The sequence below is a fragment of the Myotis myotis genome, unplaced genomic scaffold (assembly GCF_014108235.1).
Source record: "Myotis myotis isolate mMyoMyo1 unplaced genomic scaffold, mMyoMyo1.p scaffold_m19_p_8, whole genome shotgun sequence".
Classification (NCBI taxonomy): domain Eukaryota; kingdom Metazoa; phylum Chordata; class Mammalia; order Chiroptera; family Vespertilionidae; genus Myotis; species Myotis myotis.
Window position 1 is genome coordinate 5,911,324 of NW_023416390.1, and position 17,653 is coordinate 5,928,976.

At 49.5% G+C, this 17,653-nt stretch overlaps 1 protein-coding gene across 1 annotated transcript in view; it reads right to left on the minus strand.

Annotated features, from left to right (window-relative positions):
• Nucleotides 1–17,653, minus strand: part of DNAH7 (dynein axonemal heavy chain 7) — a 156,748-nt gene that overhangs the window by 15,365 nt on the left and 123,730 nt on the right. The window contains exons 53-59 of the mRNA XM_036319035.1: nucleotides 16,428–16,520; nucleotides 11,695–11,871; nucleotides 9,167–9,328; nucleotides 6,866–7,066; nucleotides 5,053–5,214; nucleotides 2,408–2,593; nucleotides 774–911 (exon numbers count right to left, since the gene is read on the minus strand). Of these exons, the coding sequence (XP_036174928.1) occupies nucleotides 774–911; nucleotides 2,408–2,593; nucleotides 5,053–5,214; nucleotides 6,866–7,066; nucleotides 9,167–9,328; nucleotides 11,695–11,871; nucleotides 16,428–16,520 (1,119 nt within the window). The remainder of the gene's footprint in view (nucleotides 1–773; nucleotides 912–2,407; nucleotides 2,594–5,052; nucleotides 5,215–6,865; nucleotides 7,067–9,166; nucleotides 9,329–11,694; nucleotides 11,872–16,427; nucleotides 16,521–17,653) is intronic.

Below are 17,653 nucleotides of genomic sequence, written 5' to 3' on the forward strand. Positions count from 1 at the left end.
CAGCGCTGTGAGGTCGCACACCTGTCACAGACAGAAGTGTGTGTGCGGGCCTGTACTGAGCTCACACACTCCAGCCCCAGGACCCAGCGCTGTGAGGTCGCACACCCGTCACAGACAGAAGTGTGTCTGCGGCCAGCACTGTGCTCACACGTTCCAGCCCCAGGACCCAGCGCTGTGAGGTCGCACACCCGTCACAGACAGAAGTGTGTGTGCGGCCAGCACTGTGCTCACACACTCCAGCCCCAGGACCCAGCGCTGTGAGGTCGCACACCTGTCACAGACAGAAGTGTGTGTGCGGCCAGCACTGAGCTCACACACTCCAGCCCCAGGACCCAGCGCTGTGAGGTCGCACACCCGTCACAGACAGAAGTGTGTGTGCGGGCCTGTACTGAGCTCACACGTTCCAGCCCCAGGACCCAGCGCTGTGAGGTCGCACACCCGTCACAGACAGAAGTGTGTGTGCGGGCCCGTACTGAGCTCACACACTCCAGCCCCAGGACCCAGCGCTGTGAGGTCGCACACCCGTCACAGACAGAAGTGTGTGTGCGGCCCGTACTGTGCTCACACGTTCCAGCCCCAGGACCCAGCGCTGTGAGGTCGCACACCCGTCACAGACAGAAGTGTGTGTGCGGGCCCGTACTGTGCTCACACACTCCAGCCCCAGGACCCAGCGCTGTGAGGTCGCACACCCGTCACAGACAGAAGTGTGTGTGCGGGCCCGTACTGTGCTCACACGTTCCAGCCCCAGGACCCAGCGCTGTGAGGTCGCACACCTGTGTGAGAAGAATGTTATCGAAGAGCAGCTGAGTCTCAGACTGGTCTTTGGTGATATCTGCGTTGGCATTCATCCCGAAGATTTCCGGGGCTGGGGTCAGCGGCAGGGTCTGCGTGTATTCGATGTAGCTCTTGTGCTGCAGAGATGAGTAACAGGGAGTTGGGAGGTTAGCAATCAATTTCCTGTAGAACTTTCCCACGGAAAAGAGATGCTTTTCAACGCCCCGACTATTGAGTGGATGAGCCTGCGACACCAGACACGGAATGCCTTCCTTTTCTTGCCACCTCAGCCAAGGTTTTTTTTTTTTTTTTTTAAAGAAGATATGAACACATTTAGAGAGAAAAAAGAAACGGTATCACTCAATTGGAATGAATTTTAAAACAGGGAGAGGAATGTCCTGGCCGCTTCATTTAGAAATTTCTCCCAGAGAAACCTTTCTGTGTCGCATTTTGCTGATGACTGTTCTTAATTTATTGTGATCACAATAAATTTATTTAGGCTCTACTCTGACTTTTTCTCTGGACTCTTATTGTGATAAATCCACATAATTAAGAAAAGTAAGAATAATCTGAAAATATATTGTGCTGAGATAACGGCCATCATTAACGTTGTACATCTTTTTATGCAGGTGCGCTCTCATTTTATATTTATTTACTTGGCCTTCTACCAACATCCCATCTATTTCCGGATGCTCATCTAATCATATACAAACGCATACATGTTGATTGGGGGGGTTGTTCATTGATGGTTTTCAATATGGGTGGGAAGGCCCTATGCTTTGGGTCCTTTGCCACCCACTGCTAGAGAGCTTATTACCCATGATTCCCCAGGTGCCTTGCTCCACCCAATCAATGACAGAGGCTCTGGGATGGAGTTTTCTCCTCATCCCATGGATACTTGAGCTCAGCTGGCATTAATCCCGGTGGACGACAGGCCAGGGTTGGGGGGCTATGGGACAGGTCTGTGTGGGGCGTGGCCATGCGTTTACCTTTCAATAGGTGCCCTTCTGACTCCCGGGAATGAAATGAGAACCAATCTGACTGCCCTGGAAATGCACTGTGTGGTGATCTGAAGGCAGATGCCAGGTCTCCCACCAGACAGGACTGGGACAAAACAGCCAAAGAGGGCCTTGGCCTGGTGCGGCAGGTGGTTCTGTGCCGGCCGCTCTCTCCTTGGGCGGCGCTGGGCGAGTCATTCGAGTTGAGCGAACTTGCTTTTTCACTTGGAAAAGGAATAGACTAGTACTCCCAGTGTCAGTCATGACCTGCAACCGCTTTGTACATAATTAAGCATGACATGAGTGTTCACTCTTATGGCTCATATTACTTTCACCCCCTCGTGTGTGTGTTCCCTTTTCAACTGGGGACAATGGCTTTTTACCCAAAGGACTGACCTCACGCTGACAGAGCCTCAGGTCACCGAGGAAGCCGTTCTTGGCTTTGGGACATTTCTGCTCCCTCCCACCACAGCCCCAGGAGACCACGGGGTCTGTGCCAGGGTGTGCTTTGTCCTGATGACACCGAAGGGAGCTCACACAAGGTTTAACAGGAAACAAGACTTCTGGGACCATCCTTTCCCCCAGCGGAGCACCTCCCCGTCTACCGCTCGGAGTCCCCAGAGGGTCACACGTACCTCACCAGGCGGGGGGGCAAAGTAGATGCCGCTCGAGTCGAACGTGTAGCCCGGGTCCTCCACCAGCTGGGTGCAGAAGAACTTGTTGAGGATGCTGCGCAGCGTGCGGCGGTCCCAGTCGTCCGTCACCCTGCCGCCGTAGTTGCACTCGCCCGTCATGTACCGCAGGGCGTCGTAGGGCAGCTCCTGGAATCAAGAGCTCAGGGTCTCAGCCAGCTCCCAGTCACACCGTCCGCAACACCGGGACTCTAGTTGGTTCACCAGATTAAAACACCTTCCTGAAGGCTGGCGTGAACACGGTCCCTTTATGCACTCCCCTGCTGACTGCGGCCTTCCCTCCCCCCCACCCCATTTCGTCCTCTCTCCTTCTGGGGTTTGTCCCCACTCAGTCAGTGCAGAGAACGGAACTCCTCTAGCAGCCCGGGAACTCGCCGCTCACCCAGCATTAAAGAACCAGGCACACCGTGAAATGACCAGAAGCCCGTCCTCGGAAACCTCTCACAGCTGAGTGACATTCGGAACAAATCCAGTATAATTCAGAGACAACCAGTGTTGATTTCCTTCTTATATCCATACTAGTGGCCCGGTGCACATTGAAAGGGAATTAATTAGAGGAAATATTTTAATATTGCTATTTGCCCTTTCTCTATAATAGAAGTGTCAGAGATGAAAGGAAATTAGTAAAATGTACATGAAAATATCGATCGCCTCAGAGAGGGAGGACCAGGCCACCCGGCCAGGGCTCCGCGATTGATTGACACACAGAAGGAGGCCCCGCCCACCTGCCGCAGCGCGACTGGCTGGGTAGCCTGGACCTCCCTCTGTGGGGGCGATCGTGGGGCGATGGCAGGGCCCTCTGACCAATCGCATTGCCACCCACGTCACTGGGTCACTGGGTGTCATAGCATGGTCTTCTGGACGGTCATTTTGCTGTTCGGTCGTTCGGGCAATTTGCACATTATGCTTTTATTATTATAGATATATTTTGACAATTTGAATCATACTCTATATACAATATACCTTGTTATGGTATGAACTCGTGAGAATCTTGTACCATTTTACGAAATACTCTCTGAGAATAATATTTTAATAACTGTCTTCTAATATGGGACACTTCAGTTGCTCTTAATTTTCTACTGTTTCAAATCATTTTTCAGTAAATACACGTTTCTAAGGATTTGATCGTCTAGATTTCCGAAAAGGAAATCGCTACGTCGAAGGGAAGGAGCTTATAAAAAGCAGGCGGTTAGTGTCATGAAATTGCTTTCCTGATGGGTCACAGCAATTGTAAAACTCCGTCTGATATGTTTTCATATGTTTATAACATCTGTGCTGCTGTGAATGAGCCTCCAACTCATTTTTCAATGAAGCTTTAACAGTTTTACTTGATTTGCATAAGCTGCTTTATAAATTGACCTCTATTTATCAAATTTATGCAAATACTCTCCTGCTAGTTTGCTTTTTTATTATAGCCTCTTGTATACAGAATGTTTAAATGTTCATGCATGCAACAGGAACAGCTTTTCATACTGCAATTTCTTTTAACTTCAGCACAAACACCCAACCTACACACCCAGCAGGACAGGGAATTCTGTTTCTTAGTGCTCTCAACAAAACTGAGTGCTGTCATTTAGGAACACATACTGACAAACGATGACATTGTTTGCAGTTTTTAAGTTTTTTTTTTTATATTAACATGTAAAAAGGGTTTACCATTTGCATTTCTTATTTTGTTAAATCGTCTACTTTGTCCTTTTAGGTGTTTTTCTAATCTGAATGATTATCCTTTTTTCTCCCATTTTTAAAAGCTCTTTATAGCCCTAGCCTGTTTGGCTCAGTGGATAGAACCTCAGCCTGTGGACTCAAGGGTCCCAGGTTCGATTCTGGTCAATGGCATGTTCCTTGGTTGTGGGCACATTTTCAATAGAGGGTGTGCAGGAGGCAGCTGATCAATGTTTCTCTCTCATGGATGTTTCTAACTCTCTATCCCTCTCCCTTCCTCTCTGTAAAAAATCAATAAAATATATTTTTTTAAAAAAGAGAAAAAAAAATGAGGTATAGTTGATATTACATTATATTATTTTCAGATGTACTAGGACAATATGACCATTGGCTGTCGGCACCCATTATTGGCCCCTTTTAAAAGCCATTTCATCGTTGCTTCTTCATAGGAGGTGCCTGAAAACCTCCCACTTATTCTCGAGATCCCACCCCCGCCCCTGCGCACAGTGACATTTCTCTACACATGAGGTCAGGCGCCGGAACAGAAGGGAACCCGTCGGCATTCCCCGCCCCTCCCCGCCCTCTCCCCCCCCCCCCCCCCCCATTTTGGAGCCTGGCTAATTGATGATATTCTCAAATCTTTTCCAAAACAACTACAATCACTTTTCAGATGCCCGTAGGTGTGTATGCGTCAAAATCAATGATAAAATATAGTCCCCAATAGACAAACGGACATGCTAGCTGCCTCCTGCAGCAGTTAGGAGACCCGGCTGTAAGACAGCACTGCGTCCTGAGCTGCTGGGCGCGGTCCTGCTGTTCATGGCCTCGGAGCAGGGATGAGCCAGCGGTCCCCGCTCCCTGCACACACACTCACAAGGGGATGGAGAGCAGAGCAGGCCCGCCCGCTGTCATCTCTGCGGTACCTCGTACTGGTTCAGGAACATGTGCAGCTGCTGGACGCTGATCCGCAGGTCAGTCTCGTTGAACTCGTAAGGAATGTTCCAGCCCAGGGGCCCGAATTTCCGTCGCTCTTGTACCAAAGCATGGAAGAAGCAGAGGCCGTACAGCAGCTTCTTGAATTCTGCCTGGAATGGGAAGACATGGCGCCACCTCATTCCTCGCCCCTCCCTTTGCATTGTACTGACCACAGTTAAGACAGATGCTTCAGGAACGTCAATGTCATCGTGCGGCTGGCGTGGCTCAGTGGTTGAGTGTCCATCTAGGAACCAGGCGGTCGGGGTTTGATTCCCCGTCAGGGCACAGGCCCAGGCTGCGGGCTTGGTCCCCAGTGTGGGGCGTGCAGGAGGCAGCCGATCCATGATTCTCTCTCATCACTGATGTTCCTGTCTCTCTCTCCCTCTCCCTTCCTCTCTGAAACCAATAAAAATATATTTTAAAAAAGGAAGAAATGTGTCATCAAAGCCAAAGAAAGGCTGAGGACATGTTTCAGACTGAAGAAGGCAGAGAGACTGGGAACCAAACATACACGAGCCCAGACCAGTCCTGTAGTGGACAGGCCAGGGCTGTAGGGGCAGCACTGACCAGTTTGGAAAACAAGTGGTAGATTAGACCCAACAGTGTGTCCTCGTGGCATTTACTGAACTGACAGCTGCACCGGAGCGAGAGCACACTGGCCTCCACAGGCGGACATGGCAGCATCTGCTTGGGAGAAGGGCCGCGACATACCCGGCTCACCTGCGCGTGGGACACGGCAACAGGAGGTGACTGTGGGCGCTGGGCGCCGGGCTATGCCCTGCGCGACTTTCCTACTCATCACTTTTCTGTGAGTTTAAAAATATTTCCAAATAAAAAAAAATTAAAACCGAAAGATTACGATGTGCTGCTTTGGAACTTGAGGAGACTTGGGTTTTGTTTTGGATCGAGACTGAAGGGAGGACAGGTTTTCCAAAAGCCTCTGTCCAGCTGGTGTGCAGCAGTGCCCTCGCCTGGGGTGGCCTGCGCTGCACGGCCCAGTCCACGCGAACATTAGGTCTCAGGAGCTCGTGGGAAGGCCTGACTCGGTTTTAAATATGTGTGCTTTATTTTCAGTGCCAGGACTTTTGTTTAATGAAAGTACTTCTTTATTTTTTAATGTTTCCTTTTGATGTATACTTAAAACACATTCCGACATCAAGACTGTGAGCTTTGTAATGGCAGAAACTCACCAAGGTTCATAACCTCTCTTAACACGAAACTCTTCCATTTTTAATTACGGTAAAACGCTGTGAAACAATTCTGGGTCACAGACATTCACATGCGGAATCCTAATCACGAAAGCAGCGGGTGGCTTCCCTGTCTGCCCGGCGCTGCTACAAAAGACCCTGTGAGCCCATCCATCCAGGAGCAGAGCCATTCGCCTCTCATTATAGTTACACGGAGGAGACGTTTTTATATTTTAATTTAAAGATAGGGCTCTGAGTAGCAAATGGCTCAGTTAATATCCTGAAACAAGATTCTCCAACCTTGCAGATTCGCGCTGGGGATGGCTGGCAGCAACTCTAAATAGAAGGCTGCATTATTAACGACACCCCCCAAGATCCCAGCTGAGCAGGGATGGGGCCGGTAGTAAAATTAAAATAAAATATTAATAAAATTGACTTCCGCATAGTCAATAATCAGTAATCAAAGCCAAGGGCGCTGCAGTGCGGGAGGGAGGCCTATTTAAGGGGGAGTTTTCCTGGGTGCATGCAGCCGCCACCCCGGGGGGCTGGGCAACAAGACTTAGCCGGCACTAACGGGCTTCTTGCAGCTGTCAAAGAACTCGGGGTCCGAGATGGGGTCCATGAGGTAGGAGCGGATGATGTTCGCCCGGAGCCCTTTCGGGGCCTCGTTGGTCATTTTCACTCCGTTCTGCAGGACGGCCACGGGGAAGTTGGGAGACGGGTAACTGGTCAGCCACATTCGGAAGTCTGGGTGTGTGGACTCTGGGCTTAACTCCTGCAGAAAAAGGAATCAGATACCAAAGCACCAATTAAATTAACGAGAACTCTCCAGATCACGTGGCTGGGAGGGGCTGGAGGCAAAAGCCTGAACATCTGATTCCGCCCCAGGAACAATAGACTTGATACAGTTAAATCATCTATACTAATAAAAGGGTAATATGTTAATTAGACTGGGTCGAATGGACATCTTCTGGTTGTCCTTCCGGACAAAGCCATGGTGGCGGGGGCCAAGGCAGAGGTGGTTAGGGGCAATCAGGCCGGCAGGGGAGCAGTTCGGGGTGGTCAGGCCGGCAGGGGAGAGCAGTTAGGTGAGATCAGACAGGCAGGCAGGTGAGCGGTTAGGAGCCAGGGTTCCCAGATTGCAAAAGGGATGTCCGACTGCCTGTTTGGGATTAGGCCTAAACCAGCAGTCAGACATCCCTGAGGGGGATTGGAGAGGGTGCAGGCCAGGCTGAGGGACCCCCCCCCCCCCCGTGCACAAATTTGGTGCACCAGGCCTCTAGTATAACTATAAAGTATACAGAGGGGCTACATAATTCAGAATTGGTCACAGTAAAGACCAGGACGTCCCCCCAAAACGTGTGTCTTTATTGGTGTTGATGAACTATTTACAGAAAGAATTCTCTGCCTCGGAGCTGGATGGAGAATAATCCTTTTTTACTTTTTATTTTTGGCTGTAGCCATGCTGTGAGAATAAGCAGCACACTGCAGATATGTCAGCATTATACCAAGAAGGGAAGAAGAAAAAGAGCATTCTGAAAGGCGAGAAGAACTGGTGTATCTTGAAGCAGGAAACGTATCACTAGTAGCTACTTGTTTAAGGGGTCCAGTCAGGCCTGCAGGCCAGCGGGACACCCAGCCCTGTCATGACACGGAGTGAACTGGGAACGATGGCCAGGGCCCTTCCCTCCCCCACCCAGCCCCACTCCCTGCTGCCGTGTCCTTTTGGTGGCGTCTGGTTTTAAACTTGCAAATCTTTATCAGTAAAGCAATGGTGAGCACCCCAGTGGGAAGGGGTAGGTGAGTTAGGAAGGACACATGGCGCCTGGGGAAGGGGTAGGTGAGGTAGGAAGGACGCATGGCGCCTGGGGAAGGGGTAGGTGAGGTAGGAAGGACGCATGGCGCCTGGGAGGTAGGTGAGGTAGGAGGGCGCATGGCGCCTGGGAAGGGTAGGTGAGGTAGGAAGGGCGCATGGCGCCTGGGGAAGGGGTAGGTGAGGTAGGAAGGACGCATGGCGCCTGGGGAAGGAGTAGGTGAGGTAGGAAGGACGCATGGCGCCTGGGGAAGGGGTAGGTGAGGTAGAAGGACGCATGGCGCCTGGGGAAGGGGTAGGTGAGGTAGGAAGGACGCATGGCGCCTGGGGAAGGGGTAGGTGAGTTAGGAAGGATGCATGGCGCCTGGGGAAGGGGTAGGTGAGTTAGGAAGGGCGCCTGGCACCTGGGGGTTAATGAGGGCCTGGATAGTGCCGGGTATAGCATCATCTTGGTTGTTGAGGAGCGTGAGGCTCTCTGAGTTCGGAGGGGCTGGGTAATGAGAGGACACATTTCCTTTCTGTTTATTGAAATCAGGTACCACATTCTCTGTTTACTCACTGAACCAATGGGCTTACTTTCTGAAAACGAGGGAAGTGCCGTGACCCAGTGCGAAGGGGGTGGGAGGAGTGCCCCTTGGTTTTAGACCGACCCGACCCTCGGCGGCAGGATCACTAGCTGCGTGCATGAGGAGTGAATTAAAGGAAAGGTTATATCTTGGCGTGCTTTAGTTTCGAGGGGCCACGTGAATGTCACCTGAAGAGCTTCCTTTGTTGGTTCAGCCCAGGCTGTATAAAGCGGGTGGTGTTCTGTCTGCCCCGTGCTTCGCACGCCTCTGCGTGAGCCTGGCTCCCATGATGAGGGACCCAGCAAGGCCTGACTGTGCGCTCTTCTTGGTCCTGCAGCTCCCAAGGCCAGCCCACCCCTCCTGTGGTCCAGCATTCACTCACCCGCCACCCTCCAAATGATACACAAGGAAGGGAGTGGCTTCCATGGTACGTCCTAGTTTAGCACTAATCATATTGAGGGAATGCAATCTAGGAAAACAAACTTGCGTTTTTTACCTCGCACACTTTCTCAAGGGTCGGCATCCAAGAGGTGGCCAGGTGGCAATTCTGAAGAACCACCCACGTTCCTTCCTTGACAGCTTTTTCTAACATCTTCATAGCGATGGGCCCTTGGCCTTGACCAAGAGACAAAGAGCTAAGTCTTGCTCCCCCGTACCCCTGTGTACGAGAATAAGCAAGGTGGGGAAGGAGGAGAAATAGCATTAGGACAGGAAACGTTACCGTGAGCCATATTGCTATTTAATTATGTAGCATCCTTCCAAGGTCTGAACATACGCGGCCCTAAAACATGCTTACTGAATACGAATCCTACAACCGCTTAGGTAAAGAGCAAGTCAACTCATGTAGGAAACGGTCATGGTGATAAATGAAAAATTCTGTAGGTTCTTGATTGCTGAGCTACGGGATGGAAAGGAAATTAAGAAGGCTTTTAACATGAGGAGGAGATGGAAAGGCTTGGTTGTCAGGCAGCAACTCCTAAAATCCAAAGCCAAAAACAACGACGATGAATAGACAGATGAACTTGTCCAAATCTTTGAATAGTTATATTTTCACTAATTTAGCTACTGCATAAAATTCAGAGGGAAAAAAATTAATCCTTGATACACACTTTAAAGTTCATTTTTTCCCCCTAAATATAATTTTATTCATTTCAGAGAGAGGAAGGGAGAAGGAGAGAGAGATAGAAACATCAATGATGAAAGAGAATCATCGATTGGCTGCCTCCTGCACATCCACTGAAAATCGAGTCTGCAACCCGGGCATGTGCTCCGACCAGGAATTGAACTGTGACTTCCTGGTTCATAGGTTGATGCTCAACCACTGAGCCACGCCGGGCCGGGCTTAACTCTTCTGTAAAGAATTCTGTGGGGATGTTTGCCTGGAATTCACTCCCACTGCATCCTGCTCCGTCCCTCCTGCCTCTGGTCACGGGGTCTGCGTCTCCCTGAGCTCCCTCTAGGGCAGCAGCCACCTGCACACTCTCTGCAGAGGCCTTGGGATGTGGCAGACGCGGGGGAGTGGGGTCGTGAGCTCCGTGTGATGTCCACGGCTCATCCACACAAGCAGGTAGGAGCAGCAGAACACAGAGCAGAGGCAGACACTACTATTTCTGGAAAAAGCGGAGACAGTAGGACAAACAATGCATCGAGCTGTGGCAGGGGCAGGAGGATATTCACAATGTGTAAGGCGGGAGGAGACCTGGAGAGGAACCAGAAGGCCTCGGATAGTCAGAAGGTCGTGCTGCTGAGAGGGTGAGTCCCATTGAAATGGTGCATCTAGCCTCCGCCCTCCCTTCCACACTGGGCCTGCCCACCAGGGGTGCTCCTGGCCTTCCCATAGCCCTTCGCTAGCGTCCGCCTTCCATTTCCCACTCAAGCCCACGCTCCTGCAGCTAGAACGGCCTTTATAAAGTATAGGTCAGGCCAGGTCACGTTAGTGCTAAAAACCCTGCCACGTCGGCCGAGCCCGCTGGAGGCCTTCATGAAAAGGCCCTGCAGGAGGCGGCCTGGGCCCTCTGTACACCGCGCACCTCATCTCCTGCGCACACAGCCACCCAGCACGTCCTTAACCATCAGGGAGTGCCCGGTCCCACCCTTGGGCCTCTTGTCTCTAAGCGTGTAGCCAACGCAAAAGCACTGAAGTCCCAACTGGCCAAGCAGAGAGGATGTCGGCCAGTCAGCTACGTGAGCTGTGCGAAGCTGCTCCCTCCCTCCCTGCTCAGCACCCCTGTCTGTAAAGGAAGGGTGCCGGCATGCACCCCGCGGGACTGCTGGGAAAATAAAATAGACAGTGTGCAGAAACAGCTACAGCAAAAGTACTCGGTGAAAGTGGTCGTGGGGGTTTTATAAACATCGGAACAGTGACCTAAACCGGTATGTTGATGAGACCAAAAGGGAAAAATGTCAACTCAAAAACGCACATTGCTTGGTTATCATTTTCTTGTTCTAGGATGTGTGGGGTAAGAGCACTGACAGCAAATCCATTTCACCATGAAAATCCTGGAACTAGGCCTCTCAGACCAGAACCTGGCGAAGTGACGGAAGGCAGGACTGTTCCGGAGAGTAGGGGGGGGGGGGGGCCCTTCAGAGGCTGGGAGAGAAGCGGGGCCGAGAGGGGCCCCCAGGGTCAAGGTGAGGCTCGAATCTGTTACATCAACCCAGCTCACACAGGGGCACTTTGTGTCGCAGAGATGCCCCTCCCCCCACAGGGAAAGCAAAGCCAAGGCCCCCCCAGCCCACGTTCCGGTTTTAGGTTTTAGATAAGGAGCTACTTCTCCCGTCAGTGCGGCCGTTTAGATATCAATGTCCTGGGACTCGGTCAGCCTCCCAAGTCTCTCAAGGGCTGAGTGAGTGACACTCTTTTACCTTTTCCTCACCCCTTAGCATTTCAAGTATAAGCAAGTACGTATGTATATATAGCAATGTACACACACAACACACACGTACACACGTGTGCACGCGTGCATGCACACACACACACACACACACACACACACACACACAGCTCCATCTATCTGAAGGCACCTGGTCATCAGCGAACTTGAGCAGGGCGGCCATGGGGTCGGCCCCCGGGGAGAGCACGAAGATCAGGGGCGCGCAGCAGTTGCTGTCTGCGAACGCCTTGGACAGGTTAAAGGGGGGTGGCTCAATGAACATGCGCCCCAACTTGCTGCTTATAAATTCTTGCAGCATTGGAATCACCTGGAAAGGAACAAGGACATATTAGAAGGAATACTGCGCATCTGCCTGAACCTTAAAAGGCTCCGGTTGGAGAGTGTTTTATTTACTTAGGTGGCCATTAGGCCGGTGGAGAGTCAAAGCCACCGCTTATAGGAGCGCCGTTCGCCTGGTCCTGGTGGGCGTGTGTGTGGCTGCGGGTGTGCGTGAGGGTGAGGAGCTGACAGTGGAGGAATCGCTGGGCTTAAATCAGAGTTTTAATCCTCGCCCAATATTTCTGTAGATGCACTCGGATATGGGAAGGGTATGGAAGAGAAACAGGACATTTGTAAGTGCCGGGATACCTAGACCCTAACAAACAAGGTAACGCCTACATTGCTGGTGCACAGGAAGTGTTCATAGAAGGGATGAGGGGATGCCCAATTCCAGGTCCTCCCGTTGTGGGGGTGGAATTCTAACGACAGAAATCCTAAACTCGAATCACAGACGAATAAACTCGCCAGGAAGGTTGTTTCCGGATGAGCCATGTCCTGGGTTAGATACTGTGAACGGGCACAGATGTCTCATTGCAGGAACCAGAATATACCCCGGGCCCCGGCCCAGTCCTCGCCCTTCCCCTTAGGATTCCTTTCCCGCAGCTGGTCTTTCCTCAGGAGATAAAAAACAACTATCAACAGGAAGACGCTGCTTCATGGCCTCCTCCCTCCCCAGGCGGACTTCTTTCCTAATATAATATAGTTTTACAAGCAAAACAAAAGCCCTGGCCTTTCCGTGCCTGGCCTCACTGTGGGTGAGTGTGAGGTGGAAGGGGCGCCCCTGTGGGTCTCCTGTGGGCGCTGGAGGGCGAGCAGAGACAGACGTCGGTGCTTCGGGGGTTTTTGGTTGTTAATCCTCACCTGGGGATATTTTTCTTTTCTTATTATCATTATTATTAATTTTAGGGGGAGTGGAAGGGAGGAGGAGAGACAGAGAGAGAGAGAAACATCCATGTGAGAGAGACACCTCGATTGATTGCCTCCCGCAAGCGCCCTGACCCGGGCCAGGATGGAGCCGGGGACCCTGCAGTCCACGGCCTGATGCGCTAGCCACTGGGCCAAACCAGCCTGGGCCGTGTTTCCTTTTTAGCGTTAAAACTGAACCTCGCTCCCGAGATAAAGGACTCTGTTGGCAGCTCAGTTTGCAAGGCAATAGCTGGGGTTGGCCTCTGCAATCCCTTCTTGCCGGCAATAGGCTTGTGACGTGAAATCTGTCAGCAACAGAACGACAGGCTAATCCAGGCATCCGCCTTCCAAAGGCAGGACAGAAGCCTGTGGTCTCCCACTCAGGTTTTCCCACATATTGCAAGGACGAGGTATCGGAGGCCAGAGAAACTTACTGACTTATATTTGACACGTTTCTTGGTGAAAGCGGATTGATTGACTTTTTGTTCACAGTTCAGGAGAGAGCAGGGCCAGGAGCTCTGCATTTCGCAAACAGGCCCAAGCCTTCCTCACCTCAGCCTTTACCCCTTTGCTCTGCTGCTTCGCTAAAGGAAACACGGTAGGCTGGACTTCATAGACTAACAAGCTGAAAGGACAGTGCCAGCCCATCTGACTCCCCCACGGCGACCCAGTGAGCATCTTCCACATCCTTCCAAACACCAGCAGCCGGGAACCTGGCATCTGTGGACTCTTGCCTGGGTGGAGCTGGTTTTGAGGGGAGAGCAGCGGAAAGGAGACCCCAACAATTGCGTTGACAAATAAAGTATTTCATAAACCAGAAGCAATTGCTAATTTTCCTGGTGGCCATTTTAGAATCCGCTGACTCAGATATTGCAAAGAAATAAAATGTATGTGGCACTAGCCCAAATGTTAGCTCCACGCAGCACGGCCCCTTTCTGTGGCACGCTGCCGCCATTTTACTTTGGAAACTGCTCTTTTAAAAGCATAACCTCCACGTGTATTTTAGAATATGGAGATTCCGAAATCAACAACCGACCACCAGAAATTGGAGGACCTGGAAACAGTAAGATTGGAGGGTTTGCTAATGTCAGAGCACACTAATAGTTATTTTATACTAGAGGCCCGATGCACGAAATTTGTGCAAGAGTAGGCCTTCCTTTCCCCGGCTGCTGGCACTGGCTTCCCTCTGACACCGGGACCAGGGCTTTCCTCACAGCCCCGGCTTCATCCGGAAGGTCGTCTAGTCTAGTTAGCATATCATGCTTTTATTATCATAGATTAAGGGTGACAGAGGTGACAGCACATGCGGACAACGTATCACTTGGGATAAACTAAGTTGTGCCAAGTGGCAAACAATTTCCGGGTCTTAGTGGCTTAACCCAACGAAAGCTCATTTTTGCCGCTGCAAAGTCACCGGGGCGTGTGGGCAACTAACGCTCCCTGCGCGGGCTCAGCTACCAGCCGGCTCATGGCCCTTCAGCTCTACACGTGACTCCACCTCTCCGATGGCAGGAGGGGGCCAGGAACGTCTCACAACGGGGTCAGATGCTCACGTGTTATTGGCCAAAGCAAGGTGTACGGCCAATCCCCCCCACCGAGTGTGTGCAGAAGGAGGGCCGAACCGCAAGTCTTGCTGAGAAGCGTTATATCTGCACTCACCCCTTAGCCAGGGGAGCCCGAGGGGAGCCCGAGGGAGAGTTACAAGACGGGACTAAAGTATTAGAGCAGCTAATGGGTGGGGAGCACCCGGCCCTTGGGCCCTGTAAGGCCCGGGAAATCATGTGGTCTGGCCCTGCCAACGCATTAGGGGTGAGCTAGTTAAATGTTTGACCAAATACAGCAGGCTAGTTTTTAAGTGGATCATTTTGTATGGCCCGCAAATGAGGTTATAAATATCCAAATGGCCCTTGGCAGGAAAAAGGTTCCCCACCCCTGAAGAGAAGGATGAAACCACAAGCTGAACCTCACTTGATTTAACAACAAAAGCATACACACCAACAAAACTCCCCAGCTCCCTCAAAAACACGCTGGAGAGAGAAGGAATGGGGAAAATAATATTTGATCTATTTGGTAGCTCCATGTATTTCCAGATTAAAATGTCAAATTTTTTTAAAACATAAAACCAGGGAAAAGATATCTACAGAGGAAACGGCTGTAATTGGGAAATGGTTCATTAATCGCTTTTAATTAAATTTAATTAAAACAGGAACAGAAGGTTCTTTGTTTTTCCAATATTGAGGCAAGAAGGTCAAGAGTACATGTGGAGACATTTTAGTATAAAAGTCTTATTAGCTGAGAAAACAAAGTGAAAACCTTTGAAAATTCTAATAAAAGGCTCTAAATGGGGAAGACAACCAGGCGAGCCTCGGAAACACTTCCTGTCCTTCCTTATTAACGCCCGAGGCGGAACTTCCCAGGCCGGACCCTGAAGTCTCAGGGGGACGATTCAGCACGGTCATGGGTTTAACGCTGACTCTCAAACCACGGCATCACTCCCCGCATCGGAGGGCAGGGCCGCCCTAGACTTCCATGGGCACATCCTGGGCCCCTCCCTTCATTAAAACAACTTAAAAATTACGTTTTACCATTGTTCTGGTATCATTACAAATATAATACAGGCTGGGTGACACTTTCTGATCACAAGGGAAATGAAAACAACTTCACGGACCCCTCGAGTATCGTGGGCCCCAGGCGCTTTGCCTGACGGACACTCGGGCCCCGGCCAAGTCCAGCAAGGACTCCGTGTGCTCGCTGCACAGGTGACGACGCACAGAGGAAGGAGTGCCTCCCTCCCACGTCAGCGCTGACGTGCGTGAAAACATTTAAAAAACACTGTTTCACCAGCTAAGTCCTGCTGTTTTGTTTTGTTAGGATGGAAGTATTGTCGTATATTCCTTAGCAACTTAAATTGTGCCTATGGTAAGTGCTGAAATAATTATGTATTACTTTTACTTGAGTAGGAACAGAGGATAATTAGGATACTTTTTTCAGTTTTTCCCCCCAATAATGTCTCTATTTTCTCAGAGTATATGGGTATCTCTGTGGACATGAACTATTGTACTTAAGTGAATACTTCTTTTAATAGAGTACAATTACATACCATAATACAAATCAGAATATTGATGAGTACTAAAATTTGCTGACATACAGGTCAGCTGATAGTTGGTTATATGATTTATTATTTGAGGAAAATAAAACTAAAATTGTTGAAATTTTAGTTTGTAGTCAGCAATAATAAATGTCTTGAAAATAATGTCCTATTAATTTTCTAAAGGCCAACAAAGAACTATATACAAGGATAGCATTTGAAGAACCATAAATTCTAGTATGTTAGGTTGAGGTTAACATCATTGACTAATTGTATAAGTCGGCTGTGAGAAACTGGGGAAGCATACTTTAGAAGGAGGACTCATAAAATAAATAAAGCTATGAAATGTAATCTGAATTTAGTGTGGCTTTAGTAAATATGCAAACTTTTGGAAAATGGCTGTATGAACAGGAAGTGAGGACATCCCCTGGCGCTCCGCACCCTCCCCCCACCCCCCCCACCTTCCGTGTGGCACAGAGGACCCCAGGTTTGCTGAGGGTGGAGCGAGGCGGAACCCAAAGAGCTGAGTTGCTTTCACAGCTCGCGTTTACCTTGTCCGGCCTCAGGCAGCGAATGATGAGCATCCTTTGGAAATCATTTATTTTGTCTTCCCACACTTCAGGAAACGCCTCGTGATGAGGCTCCTGAAACGACAGGAGATACAGTAAATAATTCAGCATTATTTTGGAGGTGATTTCTAAATTAACACAAAAACAGCATTTTGACTTATAAATCATTTTTTTTTAGAGAAAACATAATGTCTAAATGAAATCAGGAATGCTAATGTAAGTTTTATTAGGTTGGGGCAAAGCTATGAAATAAGGAATGAAGAGAAAATTAAGAACACCACAGAGGAATCAAAACCAGGACATGAGCTAAGCAAGTTAATCTCAATATGAACAGTCATCAATCAACAAGATGATCCCTATTATGAAAAATAAATGTGCATATGAAGCCTTATTCCCCTTATTTCTCCAAAGGCATGTAGAAGTACCCACCAGCCTCTCTCATCATCTATTTATAAAAATAAACATTTATTACAAAAGAAGGGCATTTTACTAAAATTTATTGTGTTATTTCTTGTTTTGAACAATTTTTGGTACTTTTTTTTTTAAAATAAAGAATACTTGAGAATGTGCATAGTAAAAAAGCCAAAAAAGAAAGAGAGCAATTACAAATGCACGAGAAGAGAGGAATCAAGATCCCAGGAGGGGAACCTTGAAAAGAGGGCGACGGTTGTAGCTTTGAGGCGTCAGGGAAGGCTCCGCAGTATCTCGGATCAGAAATCTCCACGCTTCAGTAGAGTGAACAAATTTCTATTTCAAATTAGAACGAAGTACTCACAAAACATATTTATCTCTCGGAAATATATTTGTATTACTAGCAAGGAGAGAGCCAAAGAGAGTTGTCCAAAATATTTGAATTCGTGCGTAGACACAATCTAGCCATCATGCGTAATGCAACAAGTACGTGCCCAGGTACAAAATGTTCCCCCAGACCTGCCTCTTTCCCTCCTCCTCCCAGCTTCCGCACACAGAGCTCCTGTAGATTAAGTCCAAGGGAAGCAGAATGTCAAAGGAGTAGAAACAAAGGAATAGAAAAAATGTAACTGGGAACTGGCAAAATATTAGCACTTGTACCTAAAAACTTCGGGAAGGCAACAATTTCTATGAATTCCAGAAGGGAGACTGAGTATGATGGGATGTGTTAACTATAGTAGTCTCCAGGTAGCAAGACAGGGATTCATAAAAATATTTGAGAAATATTAGTTTTTCCC